This window comes from Equus asinus, chromosome 30 (assembly GCF_041296235.1).
Source record: "Equus asinus isolate D_3611 breed Donkey chromosome 30, EquAss-T2T_v2, whole genome shotgun sequence".
NCBI lineage: Eukaryota > Metazoa > Chordata > Mammalia > Perissodactyla > Equidae > Equus > Equus asinus.
The window spans coordinates 27,050,965-27,070,732 of NC_091819.1; the positions used below are offsets into that span (position 1 = coordinate 27,050,965).

At 40.0% G+C, this 19,768-nt stretch overlaps 1 protein-coding gene across 1 annotated transcript in view; it reads left to right on the plus strand.

Moving 5' to 3' along the window:
- Positions 1-19,768, plus strand: part of WDR64 (WD repeat domain 64) — a 115,825-nt gene that overhangs the window by 15,114 nt on the left and 80,943 nt on the right. Inside the window, exons 5-8 of the mRNA XM_014858920.3 lie at positions 1,150-1,179; positions 2,423-2,533; positions 5,312-5,526; positions 9,221-9,355. Coding sequence (XP_014714406.1) covers positions 1,150-1,179; positions 2,423-2,533; positions 5,312-5,526; positions 9,221-9,355 — 491 coding nt within the window. The remainder of the gene's footprint in view (positions 1-1,149; positions 1,180-2,422; positions 2,534-5,311; positions 5,527-9,220; positions 9,356-19,768) is intronic.

Here is a 19,768-nt window from a genome sequence, read left to right on the forward strand (position 1 = left end):
AATTGGCTCTATGTTTAGTAGAATAAACATAGGTAAGGATGTTCGTGGTGCTTTCTGGAGGGCTTTGATATAGACTCTGACTGTTATTAATGAAAATTCCTGCAAAAAAAGCTAGATTTTAAAAATTCAAATCACACCTGTAAGGACTATGAAACTTTGAAAGATGATAGGAGAACTTTAAATATGTGGCTTCCACCAAAGATGGAGGTGGGGAAATAGAGGAGGAAGCCCCAGGTGTTGTGCTCTCTGCTCACCAGTTTGCTCAGAGCGCCTTCTGTTTCCCATGGAGAAAAGGTCCCCGGGCAGAAAAGGCGTTTTGAAGTCTCCAGATGAAAGACAGTCTGTGATGACCATGACTAACAGTTTTAGTTAAGGAGATCTATGACTTATTTTTCCTCCTGTTCACATAATCCATTCCTTCTGGGCAGCCTTTTTCTAGACTTTTCCCAAGACCATTCGAGAATGCCAAATAAACCAGGTCATCAACACACTTGACTACTTCCCTTTGCCTTGGGAACAATTAACATGCCTTAAGGGTTTAAGAGGCTGCTCATGTATGTACCAGGTGTGCATGGAATAAATCTATGATTCTCCAACCACATAGAACCCAGGGCATGATATTCATTCAATAGATACTTACTGAATAAAAGCGGAAGCTCACTCGATAGAATGTTCTTAAGTCTCTCAATAACTTGAGCAATAACTTCCAAATAAAACAGTGGGTTTTTTTCCTACATCAATTTTTATTCATATTGACCTATTTAGCATTCCTTCAACTACTCTTGCCATTGCTGTAAGTATTACTTTGCATTCACAATTTTTGATATCACATGTTGCTCTGAATAACTAAAGAATGTGAGGCAGTTCACAAATAGAAGGAACAAAATAATTAGGAAAGTCTAAGACTCTAAGAGCACAGTCCCCAGGCTTAAAGACAAGCTGCAGAAGCGTAAACCTCGCCCGAAGCACACAGGGCACTATTCCCCAGGGCTGGGCTACAGGGAAAGGAGAAACAGGCAGGCGACTCATGGAAGGTGGAAATGACAAGTGAGATCAAATCGAGGAGTTATTGAGTTGTTTTAGGGTCAATATTCTCATCTTTAATTGTCGTGCCAACTAGGTTTCATTATTGCCTTTCTTTGTTTATAGATGAGAGTTCAGACTAGCACCAATGTTACCGTAAGTACATTTTTTAAATTCCTAATTAAGTCAAACTTAGGGCTATGATCATGGTTCCTCCATAACTCATCACAATCGAATGAAGTGCCGGAATTGGCTCTGAGAATAAGATGTTTTCATAGGTTGTAAGCTTATGTTTATTGACTAGGATCAAAACTAAACTTTGAGCAACAGCAAAGAGGACCCTTTGCTTTCTGGAGTTAAACTGATTGCAGAGAATTGACTGGAAACTGATCACTCCTTGGAAGCTTCAATTTAAAAGCTTCGCCTGTTTTTCCAAGCACTCACTGTGGAGGGATGTGAAAAATGGACACAGCCTAGGTTGTGAGAACAACAAGGAAATAGCCAATGGAAATAATTGACAACATTTGATTTTAAACTCGAAAACGGCATAAAAAAATTTGAGTGCAATTTTTTAATTTGTTTAATCCATATTGCTAATTGGAAAAGTAATCTTGCCCCGATGTTGTGAAGCTGTGGTGACTTGCTGTCAGAATCCCACCGCGGCTTTATGAGACATGGGCAAGGCTGGACTCTTCATCCCCCTTGCACGCCCTGAACGCACCGAAGTACAAAGGAGGGTGCCAGGCGCCTGGCAGAGGAGGCCCGCTTCTCCCTAAGCCTGTTAGAATTCCTAACACGCTTTACAGAGGGTTCAAGGGCGTGACTGACATGACCTGAGGCAGGCACTCAGACGTGGGAGCTGCCGTTCTTGTTCAGTAGTGTGTGGTTGCTGATAAGAAAGATGCTGCCCACACCAACTTCTCCACTTTAGGCAAGACACAAGACAAACTCATTGGCCTCACCTTGACCATTGCCCCGAGGACAACTAAGATCTTTTCTAGCTAAAAGTTTTAAGCATGGGGATAACTTCAGAGAACTTGCTTAATCAGTGCCCTAAATCTAGTCTCCCCGTGTCCCTGTGAGGAAGTGTCCTTACAAAGGTGAATAGTGCAGAGATGACTGCTCTGCCGGCCACCCTGTGCTTCCAGGGAGCTGCTCCAGGCACTGGCTGCCTCATTCTCCAGCTGATGGTGCTGAGACACTCAGGGTAAGGATGAAAGGGAAAAAGACGAGAGCCTCTCCTCAAACCTCAGAGAAGAGACATTGCGAGGCTCCTCTGCAAATAAGGAGGCCAAATGGGGCTTTTAACGTAGCGAACCTACTCTTTACTAACCATCGCCATGTGATGGAACAAAATACAATATTACACCCCCACCCCCATTCTATGCTTTTCTGTCAGGACACCTCCTGGATTACAGGATGTGATTACCTCTCACAGCTGAAACGAATTGTCGCCACTACAGAAAGGACCATTATCGTCTGGGATTACAAAGCTCAAGGGAGCAGCCAGGTACTGTGCTAAGAGAAATACTCGAAGAAACTCGATTGTCTTTTCCATACTGGTGGGATATGAGCAATCCACTTTCTCTACTGAATATCAGTTTCCTCATATGGAAAAAACTAATAATCAAGTCCAGCTTTAATATTGTGTAAGGCTAATTAAAAGAGAATGTTCTTTCCTTTTAGTGTATGTTTAATTTCGGGGTATTTGTTTTGTTTTGTTTTTGAGAGAGAGGGGCTAATTCCTTTCTTCTTTCATACCCTTCTCTGAATCCAAGTGCTATCTGTTTGATTGTGTTCATGTTATCAAGTTCAAAGCCTTTCTCTCCAGCTCAGCTTATTTGGTAAGAAAATTACTAAAATCAAATGCTTAATTCTGGCAAAAAATCTAATGGGGCAGATGTTAATGTTAATCTCTTTAGGAGCTGAGATGTGACCACTTAACCAATTTACAATGTTTATTTATTAACTTGTTTCTCTGCAGACCTATAGAAGTAATGAACGTGTTCCTTGCACTCAAGCAAAACTCAGTCTTGAAGAGTCTCATGAATAAACATAATATATAACATTCGGGTCCAGCAAATTCTACAGTAAAAAGAACAAGTGCAGTAGGGGCTTCGGGAGAGGTGAAATCACTGAGCATTGGGATTATATAAAAATGCCCTCGGGCTGGCCTGGTGGCGCAGCAGTTAAGTTCACATGTTCCGCTTTGGTAGCCCGGGGTTCGCCAGTTCGGATCTTAGGTGCGGACATGGCACTGCTTGGCAAGCCATGCTGTGGCAGGCATTCCACATATAAAGTAGAGGAAGATGGGCACGGATGTCAGCTCAGGGCCAGTCTTCCTCAGCAAAAAGAGGAAGATTGGCAGCAGATGTTAGCTCAGGGCTAATCTTCCTCAAAAAAAAAAAAAGGAAAAATGCCCTCAGAAAGAAGGCCAACTTTGAAGGACACGGAGGATTAAGAAACTTTCCTCTGTGCCTTACTTGTGCCTGGTCTCAGTGAAAAACTAAACTTCTCGTGCTTGTTCACAATGCTGTAACCGGGAGGTAGTGATGCCGGGATGGTTTCAAAGAAGGCAGCTGGTTGCTTAATGTACTTTACATGATGTGTGACTATCTCGTGTCATACAGTTTGACTGCAACTCTCCTCCCAGCTCCCTCCTGTTTTCACTCTGGCTTTTCAATCCCATGGAAGCCGCCGATTCCTTGAAAGTGTCTCCTTCCACTCTTCGGTTGCCCTCCCTCCGCTCTCCTTCCCTTCCCACCTGCACCGCTGGGTGGATCATCCGACCTGAAGTCATCCTCACCCTCCATTCTCTTAAATCTCTATCCTCAAAGCTCTAGTCCCGGAGAGATGCTGCAGCCTTTCTCTGCTCCTTCGCAGCGGCGAGCGCTGCTGGAAAAAACACAAAGCCGTGCTATTTGGCATCACTACAAATTCAGGGTCTGCAGACTCACTTGGGCGCCGGTGGCTTCCATCAATCTCTTTCTTATCTTTGCCAACTCGCTTTCCCATTGCCAGCAAGTATTCCAAAATTCCCTTCTTCTCCTCAGGCCCTCTCCCACTCAGCAGATGAACTGGCCCCTACTTTCCTGAAAACACTGAGTCTATAAGGCTTGTCCTCTTTCAAATTCTAGCCCTCTCACCTACAGCTGTAACGAGGGGTGCACTCCTTCTTCCTTCCTTTCTTAACTTCCTCTCTCTGAAGACAAAATATCTTTGTGTCTGATGCTCCCCCCAACCCCCGCCTCGTCCAGAACGAGGCTCCATAGCATCTTCTCTCTCTCTTTTTGACATGAATCTCTCCTTCTAGGATCCTTTCTCTCAACCTCTTCTGAATCTTCCTCTCAACCAATTCAGGTCTGAGATCTAAGGTCACCCTCCCTGACCACGGAGACTAAAGTGGCCTCTTCAGTCACTCTTCATCACAGTACTCTAGTTTATTTCCTTAAGGGCACTTCTCATTATCTGAAATTATCTGCTTTATTCATCCATCTTCCCCCAATAGAATGATAACTCCACAAAGTTAGAAACTTGTCTTGTTCATCACGATATGGCTTGTGCCCAGAATAGTCCTTGGCACATCATAGGTGTTCAGTAAACATTTGTTGAATGACTGAATGAACTTCTAAATATGTTCGAGTCTCACTCATTCTAAAGGAAAAAAATGAATTAAAATTTTTTTACATATCTTTTTCTTCTATCTTAGGTAGAGACTGGATTCCAGGAGGGCAGTAGCCACATAGCTTAGTGAATCCAGTTCAGTAGCACAGAGTCAGCTCGACAAATGCTTGCTGAATGTTTCCGGATAAACTTAGATGTTAGGATAGTTTTCTCCTTGCAAAATAATTGGGACTTTAATACTTGATTTTCTTGTTTAACACCCAGTTTTATGTCATCAGTCTGGTAAGACTGGAACCTTTTTGTGCTTCCTGTTCATATTGGCTTACAAATCCAAGAGAGGGACATTCACAGGAACACATCAGAAATTCTCATTGCTTGTTGAGCCAGAGGTGGGTAACCCACCCTTTTCACCACAAAACACCCAAAAGCACAGTGGTGGGCTCAGAGTGAATGTTTATTAACTGTTCTTCGTTAACTTTGGTTTTTTGCAAGTTCCTTTAACACTGTAGAAGTATCTGGAATACTGTAGAATACTGTAATACTGTAGAAGTATCTGGAAGGAGAAACATCAAAAAGTAAAACTTCTATCAAATAATAGGGGCAATATTTATATTTAGATATTTAGAGCAATGGAATAACGTATCAAAACGTTCTTCTGTTTCAGGAAAACTATTTTGTCATCAAGCCTATGGATCACTGCCTCCTCTGCGTGTGCACAGTGTCCCTGCCCGACCAACTCTGCCGAGACGACATCCTCTTAGGGGATGATGGAGGTTTCGTGAACAAATTCACAGTAAATAGTGACGACTTTGGACTGAAGCAGGCAAAATCCAAAAAGAAATTACAAACTCAGGTCCTGGACTCAAAGAACTTTAAAAGGTAAGGGTGTTACATGCGTAGTCAAGTTGTTTAATACAGACATTGTTCCAGTGTTTGTATAGCGGAACAATGTGAGACCCCACGGTAGAGATCTGAAACGCAGAGCTGAACAAGAAACACTTCTTGCCTCAAGGGACTTCTGGTACAATAGAGCAGACAGACAGGAAAGTCAGCAACTGACATGCCTATTCTGAGTGCTATTGACGATCAAAATCTTTAGGTACTTGAATGAATGAAAGAGTTAAATAAAAAATTAAATCATGAGAAAACTATAAAAGACATATACAACTATTTGCTAGCCCTTGAATATGGAAGAAGATTCTACAAATAAAAGCAATGGATACAAAATTCAAAGAAAAACTTTGATAGATGACTATACACGAAAGAAAACCTTCTGGACATCAAAAGATTTTTAAAAGTAGGTAATGAATGGAACAAATATTGATAATAAATATTACAGACAATGAGTTTACTCTTTAATAGGTATTAGAACTCAATTAAAAAACAATAATTCCTCAAGAGAAAAACGGGCAAAGGCCTAGAACAGATAGTTCACACACATGCACATGCAGTACAAGTAGGCGATAAACATCTCAAAATGATCATCAGGCAAAAATGCTAACGAAAATTATCTCTAACTAATGCGATTATGGGTGATTTTTATTGTCTTCTTTATCATGGCAGTGTTTTTGAAGTTTTTAGAGTAAGGCATATATTACCTTTACTAGCAGAAAGACAAATTTTGTAGTAAATATATCCCCTGCATTAATCAAAGAAGTAGAACTTAAAATCAGATACAATTTCTCACTTATACAATTGGAAAGTATGGAAAATGGGGAAGATGCTATGAGGTGGGCATTCTCACATACTGCTGGTGATGGAGGTATGAGTTGCATCCCTTTCTGAAAAGCAGTATGGGCAGACGCATAAGAGTCTACGTAAACATTTATGCATTGGGACCTGGGATCCCCACATGTTTAAAAATATAAGTATGGATAGGGCCAGCCCCATGGCCAAGTGCTTAAACTTGCATCCACTGCTTCGGGGGCCCGGGTTTGCAGATTCAGATGCCAGACATGGACCTATACTACTTGTCAGCCATGCTGTGGTGGCAACCCACATACAAAATAGAGGAAGACACATGTTAGCTCAGGGCTAGTCTTCCTCAAGTAAAAAAAATGGAAGATTGGCAATAGACGTTAGCTCAGGGCTAATCTTCCTAAGGAAAAAAAAAAAATATATATATATATATATATGTCATGGTTATCACAACATATCATTTCTAATAATAAAATACATAGTATCTAACTATAGAAGGATTAATTTAAATGATCAATCATTTAAATAAATCATTCAGATATTATATAAATGTATAATATAATATTCTATAAATATATATTTACATATTTTATAAATATATCCATGCATATGTAACATATTTATATGTAAAATATATATTTTGCCAGACTCCTAAAAAATATTTAATGTATCAAGGATGTTTAATAAATCATAGTATAACCATATTAGGGAATGCCATGCACCCCCATTAAATTATGTTTTGAAAAATACTTAATATGGAAATATGAATGATATAATATTAAGTAAAAAATATTTTTACTTTTCTATGTACATATAGATCTAGTTTTATAAAAAGATACATCTATGTGTATGTGCATCTGTGTCTGTGTATTGCTACACTTCTACTTATAAAAATATTGAGTGTAAATATCCCAAAATATTAATAATGATTACCTATGGGACTTCAGAGAGGTGATTTTTATTTTTTCTTTATAGTTTTCTACTTTCTAAATTTTGTACAATGAAAATTTTTCTTTTAGAATAAGAAAAAACCTTTTAAAAATACAGGATTATACTGTCATTAATGTGACAAACATTTTATCCCAGAGTTAGAATATGCAGTTAAAAGATCATTGCAACTGTCACTACAATGGAATTATTGCTGGAACCCTAAGAATGACACAGTAACGATCCATCTGGCTCCATTTTCCATTCCTCATACAAACAGTATCACTTAGTTCCACCAAGAGCTAGACTCTGATGAGGCAGTTTGTTAACACGTGATGTGCTGCTCTACAAACTAGCATGCATTTCATTCCAATGATGATAGGCTCTTAGGACAGATGCCGAGACATGAATCTTCTCTTTACTGAGATGTGTGTCACCTGTCAGGAAATTCCATGGCTTGTTTCCCTCCGTGTCCCCATTAGATAGATATGTTAGAAATGAGATTGTGGATCTGAGGAATTTGAGGAATCTGGGTACAGTTAAATGAATGCTAATTCACATTGGTTCTTTTGGGTGACTATTCATGTGTAGATGATTTAATCGTGTAGATGATCGACATGTACACAATTTATTATTTGAGATGAAGTATACGTCTAGGCTGCATGTTGAGGCATTTCCTTACCCCAAGAGATCTTCAAATTCAACAGAATGAAAAGTATTAAGGCTGAAGAGATAATTAAATTCTAGAGTCATTATGAAAGTTTTCCTGCAGTTGATATCCACACAATTCATTCATATTGAATGAGGGGGTAGCAAACACTGGTATGCAAAACATTGTACAAATTAAAGAAAGAAGTAGCCAGCATCCAGAGTTCAAAATTAAACACACTGTGGCATGCAAGGAGAAATCTCCCTCTCCACTCTCTTCAATACCATATTGTTGAACTTGCCTGCCTTGAGTTATAAACGTGTATTCCTCAACTAGAATCTAAAGAACTTGGGGACAGGAATTTTACCTTAGGAGCTGGCCCAGTGGTGCAGTGGTTACGTGTGCGTGTTCCACTTCGGTGGCCTGGGGTTCACCGGTTCCCATTCCAGGTGTGGACATGGCACTGCTTGGCAAGCCATGCTGTGGCAGGCGTCCCACGTATAAAGTAGAGGAAGATGGGCACGGATGTTAGCTCAGGACCAGTCTTCCTCAGAAAAAAGAGGAGGATTGGCAGATTTTAGCTCAGGGCTAATCTTCCTCAGGAAGAAAAAAAAAAAATTTCCCTTAATCATCTTTATGTCCTTGGTACCTGGGATACAGTAGGTGCTCAATAAATGTTTGTGAATGAGGAAACAAATACTGTAACATAGGAGGAAATATAACACCATGAAGATGGCTTCTTCCAGTTAAGAGGAGAGTTTTATGGCAGAAGTTCACCCTCTGACACCTAGCTTCTCACTCAAATGTCCTGTGTACTGATGAGCGAGCCTGTGATGAGGATTCACCAGTGCTCTGGGATTATGAATTTCCCAATTCTTCAGTTTTGGAAATATTCATGGAAAATATGAAAGTGAGTTGACTCGTGTAAGATATAAAACAATATGAAACGCAGTCTTCCATTTGTATGATCAGAATTTTTTCAGTAAAGTACAGATAGTAGTGCCAATATCGGACAGGGATTCTTCTAGATTATTCCTTTAATTCTGAATCTATAGCTCAAAATTTGATGATATTCTTTTATTTTTCCACTTTAAATATGCTACATTATCAAAATTTAACAGCAAACTGTTGTTAAACAGTTAAGTGTGGTATAATGCATAAGGTGGTGTTATACATGCAGGCTTTACGGCAGTTCAGAGGCGTGATCTGGCTAAAGTCACAGGGAAACGCCCAACAGAAACTCAACGTGATGTGTTTGTTTGTCTAAAACGACCTCCCTTTTTTTTCTTTTAATTCCAGCGTTAAGAGGAAGCTACATAATGACTGGGTTATGAAAATTAGATACATTTCAGCCCTAAATTGCTTTGGATCTTGCTCCTTAGACAGTGCTCATTCACTAGTTTTGGATTCCTTGAAGAGACTTGAGGATAATTTGTAAGTACAGTAGTTTATAGACAGCAACATTCTGTGACTTTCAGATTTTTCACAATTGATAAGCCCATGGCAGCCCTGGAACTTTCAAACTGGTTTTGAGAAAAATCAAGTATTAGTTATTCCATTTGTTTGACGAGATTAATTAGATTTTCAGGAGGAAGTTGAAGATATTCATGCAAATCTGAACATGACGTCACTTCACAGCAGTAATTTTGCTTGTTGGTTGTTTATCACTATAATCTTTTGGAATAAATCAATTCAGGTGTATCTATAACTAGATTTTCCAAATATAGATCTACTAGTAAAACTTTATACTTTTAAGATGATTTTTACAGGTCAACTGGCTAGCCAATAGCCTGTGAGTGTCTGTAGCACGATCATCATGTTCCATTTGTAAAAAATACACAAAATGGCTTTCTTATAGACAGGCGAATTTGAATAGTGCGTAGTCTTATTTTCTATCTGGTTAAATACTGGTTAATATATAATAACTATAAAACAGCTATTGTATTTTGTTTCAGTTTTAAAAAAATGCATTGAATTATATGCTACAACATGGATAAAGCTTAAAAACATTATGCTAAGTGACAGAGCCAGACACAAAAGACTGCATATTGAACGATTTTATTTATAAGAAAGGTGTAGAAAAGGCAAATTTATAGAGACGGAAAATAGATAAGTGGATGCCTAGGGGTGGTGTGGGAGCAAGGATCCCAAGTGGACACAAGGGAACCTCTGATGAAAATGTTCTAAAATTTTTTTGTGGTGATTGTATACAATGCTATAAATTTACTAAAAATAATGAAATTGTACACTTATAAATGGGTGAATTTTATGGCATGTAAATTATACCTCAATAAAGCTGTCTTAAAAAATGTGTGGAAACTTCTGGTTGTCAGTCTGACATGTAAGGAGTTTGAAAGTCATCACTCAGACCTAACATCAAGTGCAAAACTAAACAAACTGAAAAATCAATAACTCTTCTCAGATCTATCAAACAAGTGAGGTCACAAGTCAACCTGCTGCCCCCAAACTTGGAGAGACAGGCAGGCAAATACTGAGAATCCCAGCCTACAGGAGCAGAAATCCACAAGCAGAAACCTCCAGGGAAACCAGTACCAGGGTAGGGACACCGAAACTGTAATTGACAAATTGCTGGGGGCTCAGGTAGACAAGGCTGATAGTTAAAATCTCCAGAGACCCCGTCATGGGGGTCCCCACACTTTTGTGAGTTTCATCTCAACGAGCTTGACCAGTTTCTCACAGTGAATATTGGACAAAAATCTTCTCCTGCTTCTGCTGGAGGAAGGAGAAAATGAACCACCTTGAAATATACCAGAGCAGTCTTCTTAACAAGGCCTGCTGTCAAGAGAAACTATCTTACCAGAGCCTAAACCATTAAGATTTTATCAGAGACTAACCCACTTGGGAGAAGGGAAATACTCAACTCTAGACAACTCTAGTCTTCCTGTCCCACTAAGAGAGGGAGGGAAGAGAAGCGCTGGTGAAGTTCCCGTTTCAGAGGAACAGGTTCACCAGAAGGCTGAGACCCAAGCATAGGACTACAGACTGCTCCCCCCTTACCGCTACATTATTAAAAGCCTATTTACAGCAGTTCTTTTTACGTAGTCCATCAAGTCCCACTAGCAAGAAAAAGTTACACAGCATACCGAAAGCAAAAATGCAGTTTAAAGAGTGTCAGAACCAGACTCAGCTGGAACAGGGATGTTGGAATTATCAGACTGGGAATGTAAAGTAACTACGACTAATGCACTAAGGGCTCTAACAGATAAAGTAGACAGCATGCAAAACAGATGAGTCATGTAAACAGAGAGATGGACATTTTAATAAGGAATCAAAAAGGAATGCTAGAGATTAAAGAAACCTGTAATAGAAACAATGCCTTTGATTGGCTCAAGAGTAGACTGACATGGGTTAGGAAATAATCTCTGAGCTTGAGGATATGTCAGTAGACACTCTAAAAATGGAAAAGCAAAGAGAAGAATGACTGAAAAAAATGGAATAGAATATCCAAGAACAGTGGAACAACTACAAAAGGCGTAACATACGTGTAATGGGAATACCAGAAGGAAAGAGAGTAAGAGAAGAAATATTTGAAGCAATAATGACTGAGAACTTCCCCAAATTAATGTCAGATACCAAACCCCAGGTCTAAGAAGCTCAGAGAATAGCAATCAGGATAAATGTCAATTTGATTTTATACTATGTTGGCATTTCATAATACATTCATAGCCATAAAGAAATATTGTGAAAACGTATGCAAATATAATATGCCCTTGTGGTCCTATAGAAAACATATATTCTACTTCAACATCCAGAGAAGGGGTTTTCATTTCCTAGCTATACAAATCTACAGCCATGATTTTAACAGCACAGATATCTCCAGTACACTTACCAGGGTAATTCTAGCAGTTAATACGGCAACCAGAAAGTTATACAGGTCATGTAGTTCAGCCTTTAATCCAGAAGTGTATCAATTATTCAATAAATATTTACTAAGTCACCATGTGTTAAGCACTGTGGACAATACAAATATGTTTAAGTCATGACCCCTGCCTTTAAATGCTTAAAATCAAAGTGGGAAGACAAGAAATATAGATATGAAATCAGCGGTATGTTGGAGCTAGCTCATATTGGCTAATGAGAGCTGATTGCTAAGATTTCAGGAATTTGACAAACTTATTGTTAAACACTGCCATCATTTAAAAATAAGCTCGCAATTCAATTATATTAAAAACAAAGGCAATAAATACTCAAAACTCATGACTTCCTATTTATTTTACTACATTTTACTTTTGTTTATGCTTTTGAGGATTTTATGTCCTCAAGAACATAAAAGTACTATATAATGGTGTGAAACTGTATATCTTTTCTCAGCTCCATGTTCAGAGATATCACATTGCTAGTTTGAAATCTGCCATGATAGGAATATTTATACCATGGAGAACAGCAAATGTTGTAAACCAATGGCAAGTGTTGTGTTATAAACCAGTGGCACTCTCCCATCTCCTCTTCCCTGGCCCCAGCTGAATATGAAACATCTGCCAGCACACCACTGCACAGGATAATTCACACTGCAAAGCAGAGCAGTTCAAGGCCAGTTGGATGGGGTAGGATTATAGGCATAATAGGAGTTCGGAAAAGGGAGTGATAAATGATAGTCCTCTAGCAAGCCCATAGAGATAAAAACAAGAAACCTTATATAGGGGACTATGTAAATACACTTGGTAGCGATTTCATCAAACAAGAAAGTTTCCAGCAGCCACAATAAACATGACTAGTCAGCATTTGGACGAATGAAGTGACTTATTTCTTCCTTCTTAAAGAGTATCTGTACATTGGTGTGTTTAGTTGCCTATTGTCAAACTAACATTACAAAATAGAAATCAAAAGATTAGTCTGAACAATATTGACAGGCCCTAACTTCCAGCACGTAGAACTTTTCTCTTCAGAAACTCCAGGATCCCTCTCTCCGACCTCTGTGTCTTACCTTATCAACTCTTAAATGCTCTAACTCCCACTCCACCTGCTCAGTGCTTCGTCTCTCCATTAGGTCAAATTTTATCATCCCTCTCTTTGACTTTCTCCCCTCCCTACCCACCTGGACTCCAGATTAACCATCTGAGCTCATATCTCACCAGCATTCGTCTTTGCCTTACATCCCTATCTGTCCACTGCATCAATCAGCAAAATCCCTACCCTTCCACTCAGCAGAGACCTTGGCCCGGCCTCCCAATCCTTTTACACACCTTTGATATCCTCCCTGTCCCGTTCCCTAGTGACTATTCCAAACGTCAACTCCTTTCACTCTCCATGGATATCCTGTCCTCCTACAAGACCAAAAAACCCTGAGACCTCAGGAGTCATTCCCTAACACCCCAGATCTTGCAGATTTTCTATATCCACACCCATCCTTAAGTCTTTTCTTTTTGTTTCAGAAATGGAGGTATCAAACCCTCCATGGGTGACATTCCACTTAACTCCTTCTTCTGCAGGATCTTGCTGTTTCAGTTTCTCCCACTCTCTCACTTTCAACCTATAATGCTCAAGTCCCTTGTGATCTGAGTAATGCTTTCCTTGAGCTACAACCTCCTTTGATCTATCACACTACACTTCTTCTGGAAAGAGTAGTGTGCATTCACTATCTTTACTATCTTGCATTATTCATTCCCTCTATAACCCTCTCTAATATAGTCTCTCCCCCTTTTGCTCTATAAAAAGGGCTCTCACATTGCCAATGATGTCTACATCATCAAACCAGTGGAAACAATGTATCAGATAGTCTCGGGGCATTCAGCATTACTGATTTCACCCACCCAGAAACTCTATTCTCTTAACTTTTGGGAAGCCAGAGTTTTCTCCTAGCATCTTACTGTCTGTTCTTCTTCCTTGTGATTCCTCTTTTTGTGCCTGCTCTTAAATGGTGGTGTTCTCTAGAGTTCTGTCCTTAGTCAACTTTAATTTTCACTTTCTACGCAATCCTTGGGTGCTGTTCCTCTTCAATGTACTAATACCTATAAGCTGATGAAACCCAAGCTATTGTGACTTTTGGACTTACATATACCTGCTCACCATCTCCACTTGGACATCTCATACCCCTAAACTCATATGTTCAAACCGAACTTCACTTCCTCCACCTCTTAATCTGTGCCTTTTATAGCATTTTCATTTTTTCTTGATGCCACCATGATCCATCAAATCACCCTCGGCAGAAATCCAGCAATCCCACATGACTCCTTCCTTTCCCTCAACTCCCACCGTCATCAGTCACCAAATTCGCCCATATTGCCTTACAAATACCTGTTAAATCTGTCTTATCTTCTGTACCTCTCTCCCCTTAAGCTCTTATCTTCAACTAGCCTCTTGCCTCAATACTCTTCCAGAGCATTCTTATGAAGATGATATCCAACCATCTCAATAGCTTTCACGCTTCTCCATCCTCTACCACAGCACTTCCATAACCTGTGAACTTCTCCACCTTGGCCCCTTTGCTGCTTTGCACTTAGCTTCCTGTAACTCTGCACTTCTTGCTGCTCCCTGGATACCCTATGCTGGGACTTGGCACGTGTTCAGTGCCTGAAATACTCTCCCCACTCTTCCCCTTACTTCTCTACCACAACCTGCATAACGGCCACCCCCCCTTTTTTGGGAAAAGAGCAAGTTTTTTATTTGTAAATTTTCTTACAGTTTTATGGAGGTGTATTTGACCCCATACTTTTTTAAGGATCAGATGATACCATCTCTAGGGAATTTTCCTGACCTTCTCCCAGCACCCCCTTTCCCAGCTGGGTTAGGTACACTTTACATACCTCAGTCATTGTATTTATTGCATTTTAATTATGTTTACGAGTGTGTCTTTCCAAGACACTAAGCTTGTTGATTTTTTATCTATCCAACATTCTCTTTCTGATTGTCTTATAGTTTGAGCAAAGCTACATAGATGACTCAGAAGAAGCTTTAGAGCAGAAGTCTGAATATGTATTATTTTAGTAAATACTCTGATTGAGGCACTGTATTAGGTGCTGGGAATTTAAAGATGCATATAAGACTAGGTCCTTGTTCTCGTGTCTACTAAGGAAGAAAACAAATAGATTCCCATGGAGGGTGATAAGTTCCATGATACAGATTCAGGAGAGGTGTATGGGAGCAGAAGAGAGTTCTCAGAGCATCTTAAGATAGGATTGTGGGGAGAGAAAAATTGGGAAAGGCTTCACGAAGAAGGTGTCACGCATGCTGAGTTTGAAGAACTGGTAAGAGTTAGCCAGGCCAAGCAATCAAGTGAGAGTGAAGTGATAAATAGCCATATTAAAGAAATGGCATTTACAAAGGTATAAAGTGAAATGGAAGATGGTGAGTCCTAGAAAGTATAGGTGATTCAATATGATGGGAACACAGAGAGGAAGAGTTGGAAAAGCTGAGTCTGGACTGGCCAAACATGAAAAGACCTGCATACCATGCTAAAGAGTTGGAATTTTAACCTGAAAGCTACAGGAAGCCATTGAATGCTTTAGACAGGAGAGTGATAAAATATGTGTTTTGGACAGATCACTCTAGCAGCTTGGTGGAAAACAGACTGGGGAAAGGAAAGTTGAAAAGAGGGAGACCGTTGGGAAGACACGGTATTAATGTAGAAAAGAAATGAGAACTTGAACTTAATCAGTGGAAGGAAGGATGGAGAAAGAACAGATTGGTGTATAATTTACAAGAGTTGGTGACCTACTGGATGAGAGGAATAAAGGAAAGAGAGGAACCTAAGTTTCATTTTTTCATTCTCAACAATATTTATTGCATGACTATTACAGACCAAAAACTGTTCCAAGAAGTGATATAATGGTCTACAAAAAAGACTAAGTCTCTTCTCTCCTGGAGTGCATGTTCTAGTGGGAGAAACATAGTAAACAAATAAATAAATAATACAAATTTAGGTGAGCATGTTATGGAAATGAAGAAGCGTGACAGGACAGAGAGTGATGGGAGGCGGTATTTTTGATGGGATGGTCAGGAGGGACGGCTCTGGGGAGATATCATTTGATCGCAGGTCTGTTGAAGTGAAGAGCAAATCATGCAGAGATCTTGAGGAAAGCGTTGGAGCAGCAGGTAACTGCCAGGCTTCTGGTTGGAGGACTGTTTGCATGGCTGTGCTATTTACTAAGACAGAGAGAATTTAAGTGGAGGAGTAAGTTTGCAAGGGAGCAAATGAGTTCTAATGTCACTTCTGCCACTTATTTATTGGCCAGGTGGTCTTGGGCATGTTGCTTAACTTATTTGAACTTCAACAACCTCATTTATGAATGAGAATAATACTAACTTTCTACCTCACAGGATTTTTGTACTGCTCAAATAAACTGAGATGGATGGAGGTGCTTTGAAAACTGCAAAAGACTAACAGTTGAAAGTATTATTATTTGCTTATAGATGTTTAAGCTTTTTCATGAAGAATGGGTTTATAAAGAACACTTTGATTTTCACGTGCTGTCTAAATCTATGATAATAAATACTCCAACAGTGGAGGAAAGGAAAGGCGCTAATCTTTTCCTTTGAGAATAAGTTAGAATGGGGCCAGTATTCCCTTTTTCCAAGCGTCAGGATCTGTGAATCAAGTGGGGAATTCTGGTGTTAGGTTTTAATGAGATAGTGATCTTTTCGATCTCACTCAGATTGGATACCTCCTCTGTCGTCAGGGAAAATATGCCCTTCAATTAGCACGGTTCTAGGCAAATCTAAGTCCTTCTTGTGCGTGTGGAGTAAGCTCAAGAAGAGAATTGAGTTAGTCACACTCTCATACTCTCCATCTCTTATTTTAGTCCTTTTTATCCTCATATCCCATTCCATTTTCACACACGTGCACAAGCGTGTGTGGACATAGACAAACAGAGGCAACCATTCTACTGGGCTTCATATATCTTTTTGTTTATGTGTTTCCTCAAAATGTATGTTCGCATGTATTTTTTATTCATGTAATGGTATTGTAGGGAATTTAAATTCCTACTCTCTACAGTGTTTCACAGACTCAGTACTTAGTAGTCATAAACACTTAGATTATCTAGAAAGTTTTCTTTTGCATACTAGCCAGAACTTTCTGGTCTTTGCTCTGAAAAGCATCTATTTTGCAATGCTAGGAGTTTGTCTTTGAGCCCAATTCTGGGCTTCCTCATATTTACCATATCTCCTGGAATGTGGCTGATGATACATTCAGCCCAAGGGAGTCAGGAAACTCGGATAAAAATTCTCAGACAGCCTCAGCAAATGGTGAACATTGATCTATTCAGTCAGATTCTGGATGAGCTTTTCAATTACTTCCTTGGGCCACTCGACTTCTAAATCTAGAAGCCAAGAGATTTCTCAAGTGATGCAGTGTAATCATGCTTTCCTGAACTGCCAGTGTCATTGGAGAGTCATCTCCACAGACGGAGAGTTGGGTCCACTCCCTCCCTAGAGCCAACATAGTCCTATTTCTGCAATTTCCTATAATTAGTCTTAAGCTGAGCCAGATGAAACTGCATTTATACTAATACATAATTGGCCAGCTGTTACAATGGGAGCCAGCACAGCTCCCAAAAAGGCAGGAAAAAATTCCTCTCAAAAAAATTTCCATTTCAAAAATGATCACCATTCTGGTTATAATTCTGGATGGCAATTTGACAAATGGAGCTTTGTACTGGCAAGAGAATGAACATCTGCAATTAATTATGCTGTGAAAGCACGGCGGCCTGTTGCACGATGCAAGCTGAACCTTTAACCCTTCGATAACTTGACAATTTCCAAGAGATGAGCAACTAACTGTTCGGCATTACCTTTATTAGTTGCCCAACTTGGAGGCACATGATTATATTGGAAAGTGGGTGGTGCTCCTCAGTAGGGTTGCTGTTGAGCCAGACGGAACTGGTTTCTGTCCTAGCACTCACTGGTTTGGTGACCATGGAACACATTACTTTTAGCTCTTCTTTGCCTCAGTTTTCCCATCTTTCAATGGGAATGAATATACCTAACCTTCTAGTCATAAAAATTACCTAAATCTACTCATACAAAGTGTCTGGCTTAATGCCTTGTACATAGTTAGAAATCAATAAATGTTATTCCTCCTTTTGTTTCCTTAATGAAGACACTGAAAAGTATCAAAAAAAAGAATCTGAATGCTGAGGAGAGCAGGTGGAGCTATTATAGACTTGTACTGTTTGGGCTTCATGGTCTTGCATCCAGAACAGTGGTCAGAAAGTACTGAGGGCCAATCCCGAGGGCCACCTGTGTCTTCACATCTGCAAACTAAGAATGGTTCTTACATTTTTAAATGGTTGAAAAAGTTAGGAGAAGAAGAATATTTCGTGACCCATGAAAATAATATGAAATTCACATTTCCTTGGTCATAGTGTTGTGTAGGGGCCGGCCCTGTGGCCGAGTGGTTAAGTTTGCGCGCTCCACTTTGGCAGCCCAAGGTTTTACCAATTCGAATCCTGGGCATGGACATGGCATCGCTCGTCAGGCCATGCTGAGGCGGCATCCCACATGCCACAACTGGAAGGACCCACAACTAAAATGTATACAACTATGTACTGGGGGGCTTTGTGGAGAAAAAGGAAAAATAAAATCTTAAAAAAAAAATTAAAGTTGTATAGGAACACGGTTGTGCTTACTTGTGGATGTATTATTTATGGCTGTTTCTGTGCTACAAGGGCAGAGCTGAGTAGTTGTGATAACAGAAACTATTTGGCAAAGTCTAAAATATTTATCATTTGCTTCTTTAAAGGAAAGGTTTGCCAAGTCCTGATATAGAGTTTTCTATTGTACCCTCTCTTGTCCCTTGGTAATGGGCACAATGTGGATCAATGACAGGTGATAATTCAAAGTGAGGACCACTTTAAAAAATAGCTTTACCTAGGGCACTCTGAAATTTCTTACTTCACATCATCAGGGAGAAAATAAAAATGCCTTCTTCTTGGTCCCCTGCCCTCACTCCCAACAACTATCCCCACTGCCAGGGCAGAAAAGAGAGAAGGACACACTGTTTGCTCAATGGATCTTCTTTAGCAATCACATGATCCCCTTGGAATGCCTTCCTGTCTGGGCATCACCTTACATTCAGTAAAAACCCAATCATGTGACACGTGCCCCCAGGAGTCACCCTTTACCTTCTATCTGATCACCCCGCTTCCCGCCCCAGGTCAAAGCTGGAGAACTTTTCTAACAACAGCAGGAAAACTGAGCTGACTACGCTCTCATTCGGGCAGTCTTTTGACAGTTCAATGGGTTTTTTTTTTTCCATTTTGAAGAAATTGTTAGAAAATGTTTCCCTTCCCGAAGTGCTATTATCTCAAGAGTACCGGGGAAAAATTCAGAGGGAACATCCCAGAATCCATACATTTCTATCCTACGTGACTCTGGAAAGTGGTATCATCAGCCAGCTTTTTGTCCCTTAAGGGTTTCAAACAAATATTTATTGGGAGCCTTCTATGTTCAAAGTCCCATGGTATCAACACTTGATTTTGTTACAAAATGGACAATGAGAGTGTGAGTCTGGTGCCATCCTGCTGTGGGTGGCATTTACAGGGGGCTCACTGAGGCACCCTGGGCAAGAGGAGGTCCCCCCTCACCCCTTCCACCCCATCCCTGAGGAGGGAGCAGAGTGCGGAGGACCTGGGCTCGAGTTCAAGCCCCAAACCAGATATCTCACCACACGGCAGGGTACATGTGAACACTCTTCACTCTTCAGATGTAAAAAGCTGTAGAAATGCTAGCTGAGCTCACTACAACAGGTTTCTCACAAAGTGTTTGTCTTTTGAACACTCTTGTGTGTTCTCTTTAGAGTAAGATACACCTAAAGTAACAATGAAAAAGCAATCTGTTTGAGAATATGCAGCTGAATATGTATATGAAATATCTGTGAAAAGCAGTTCA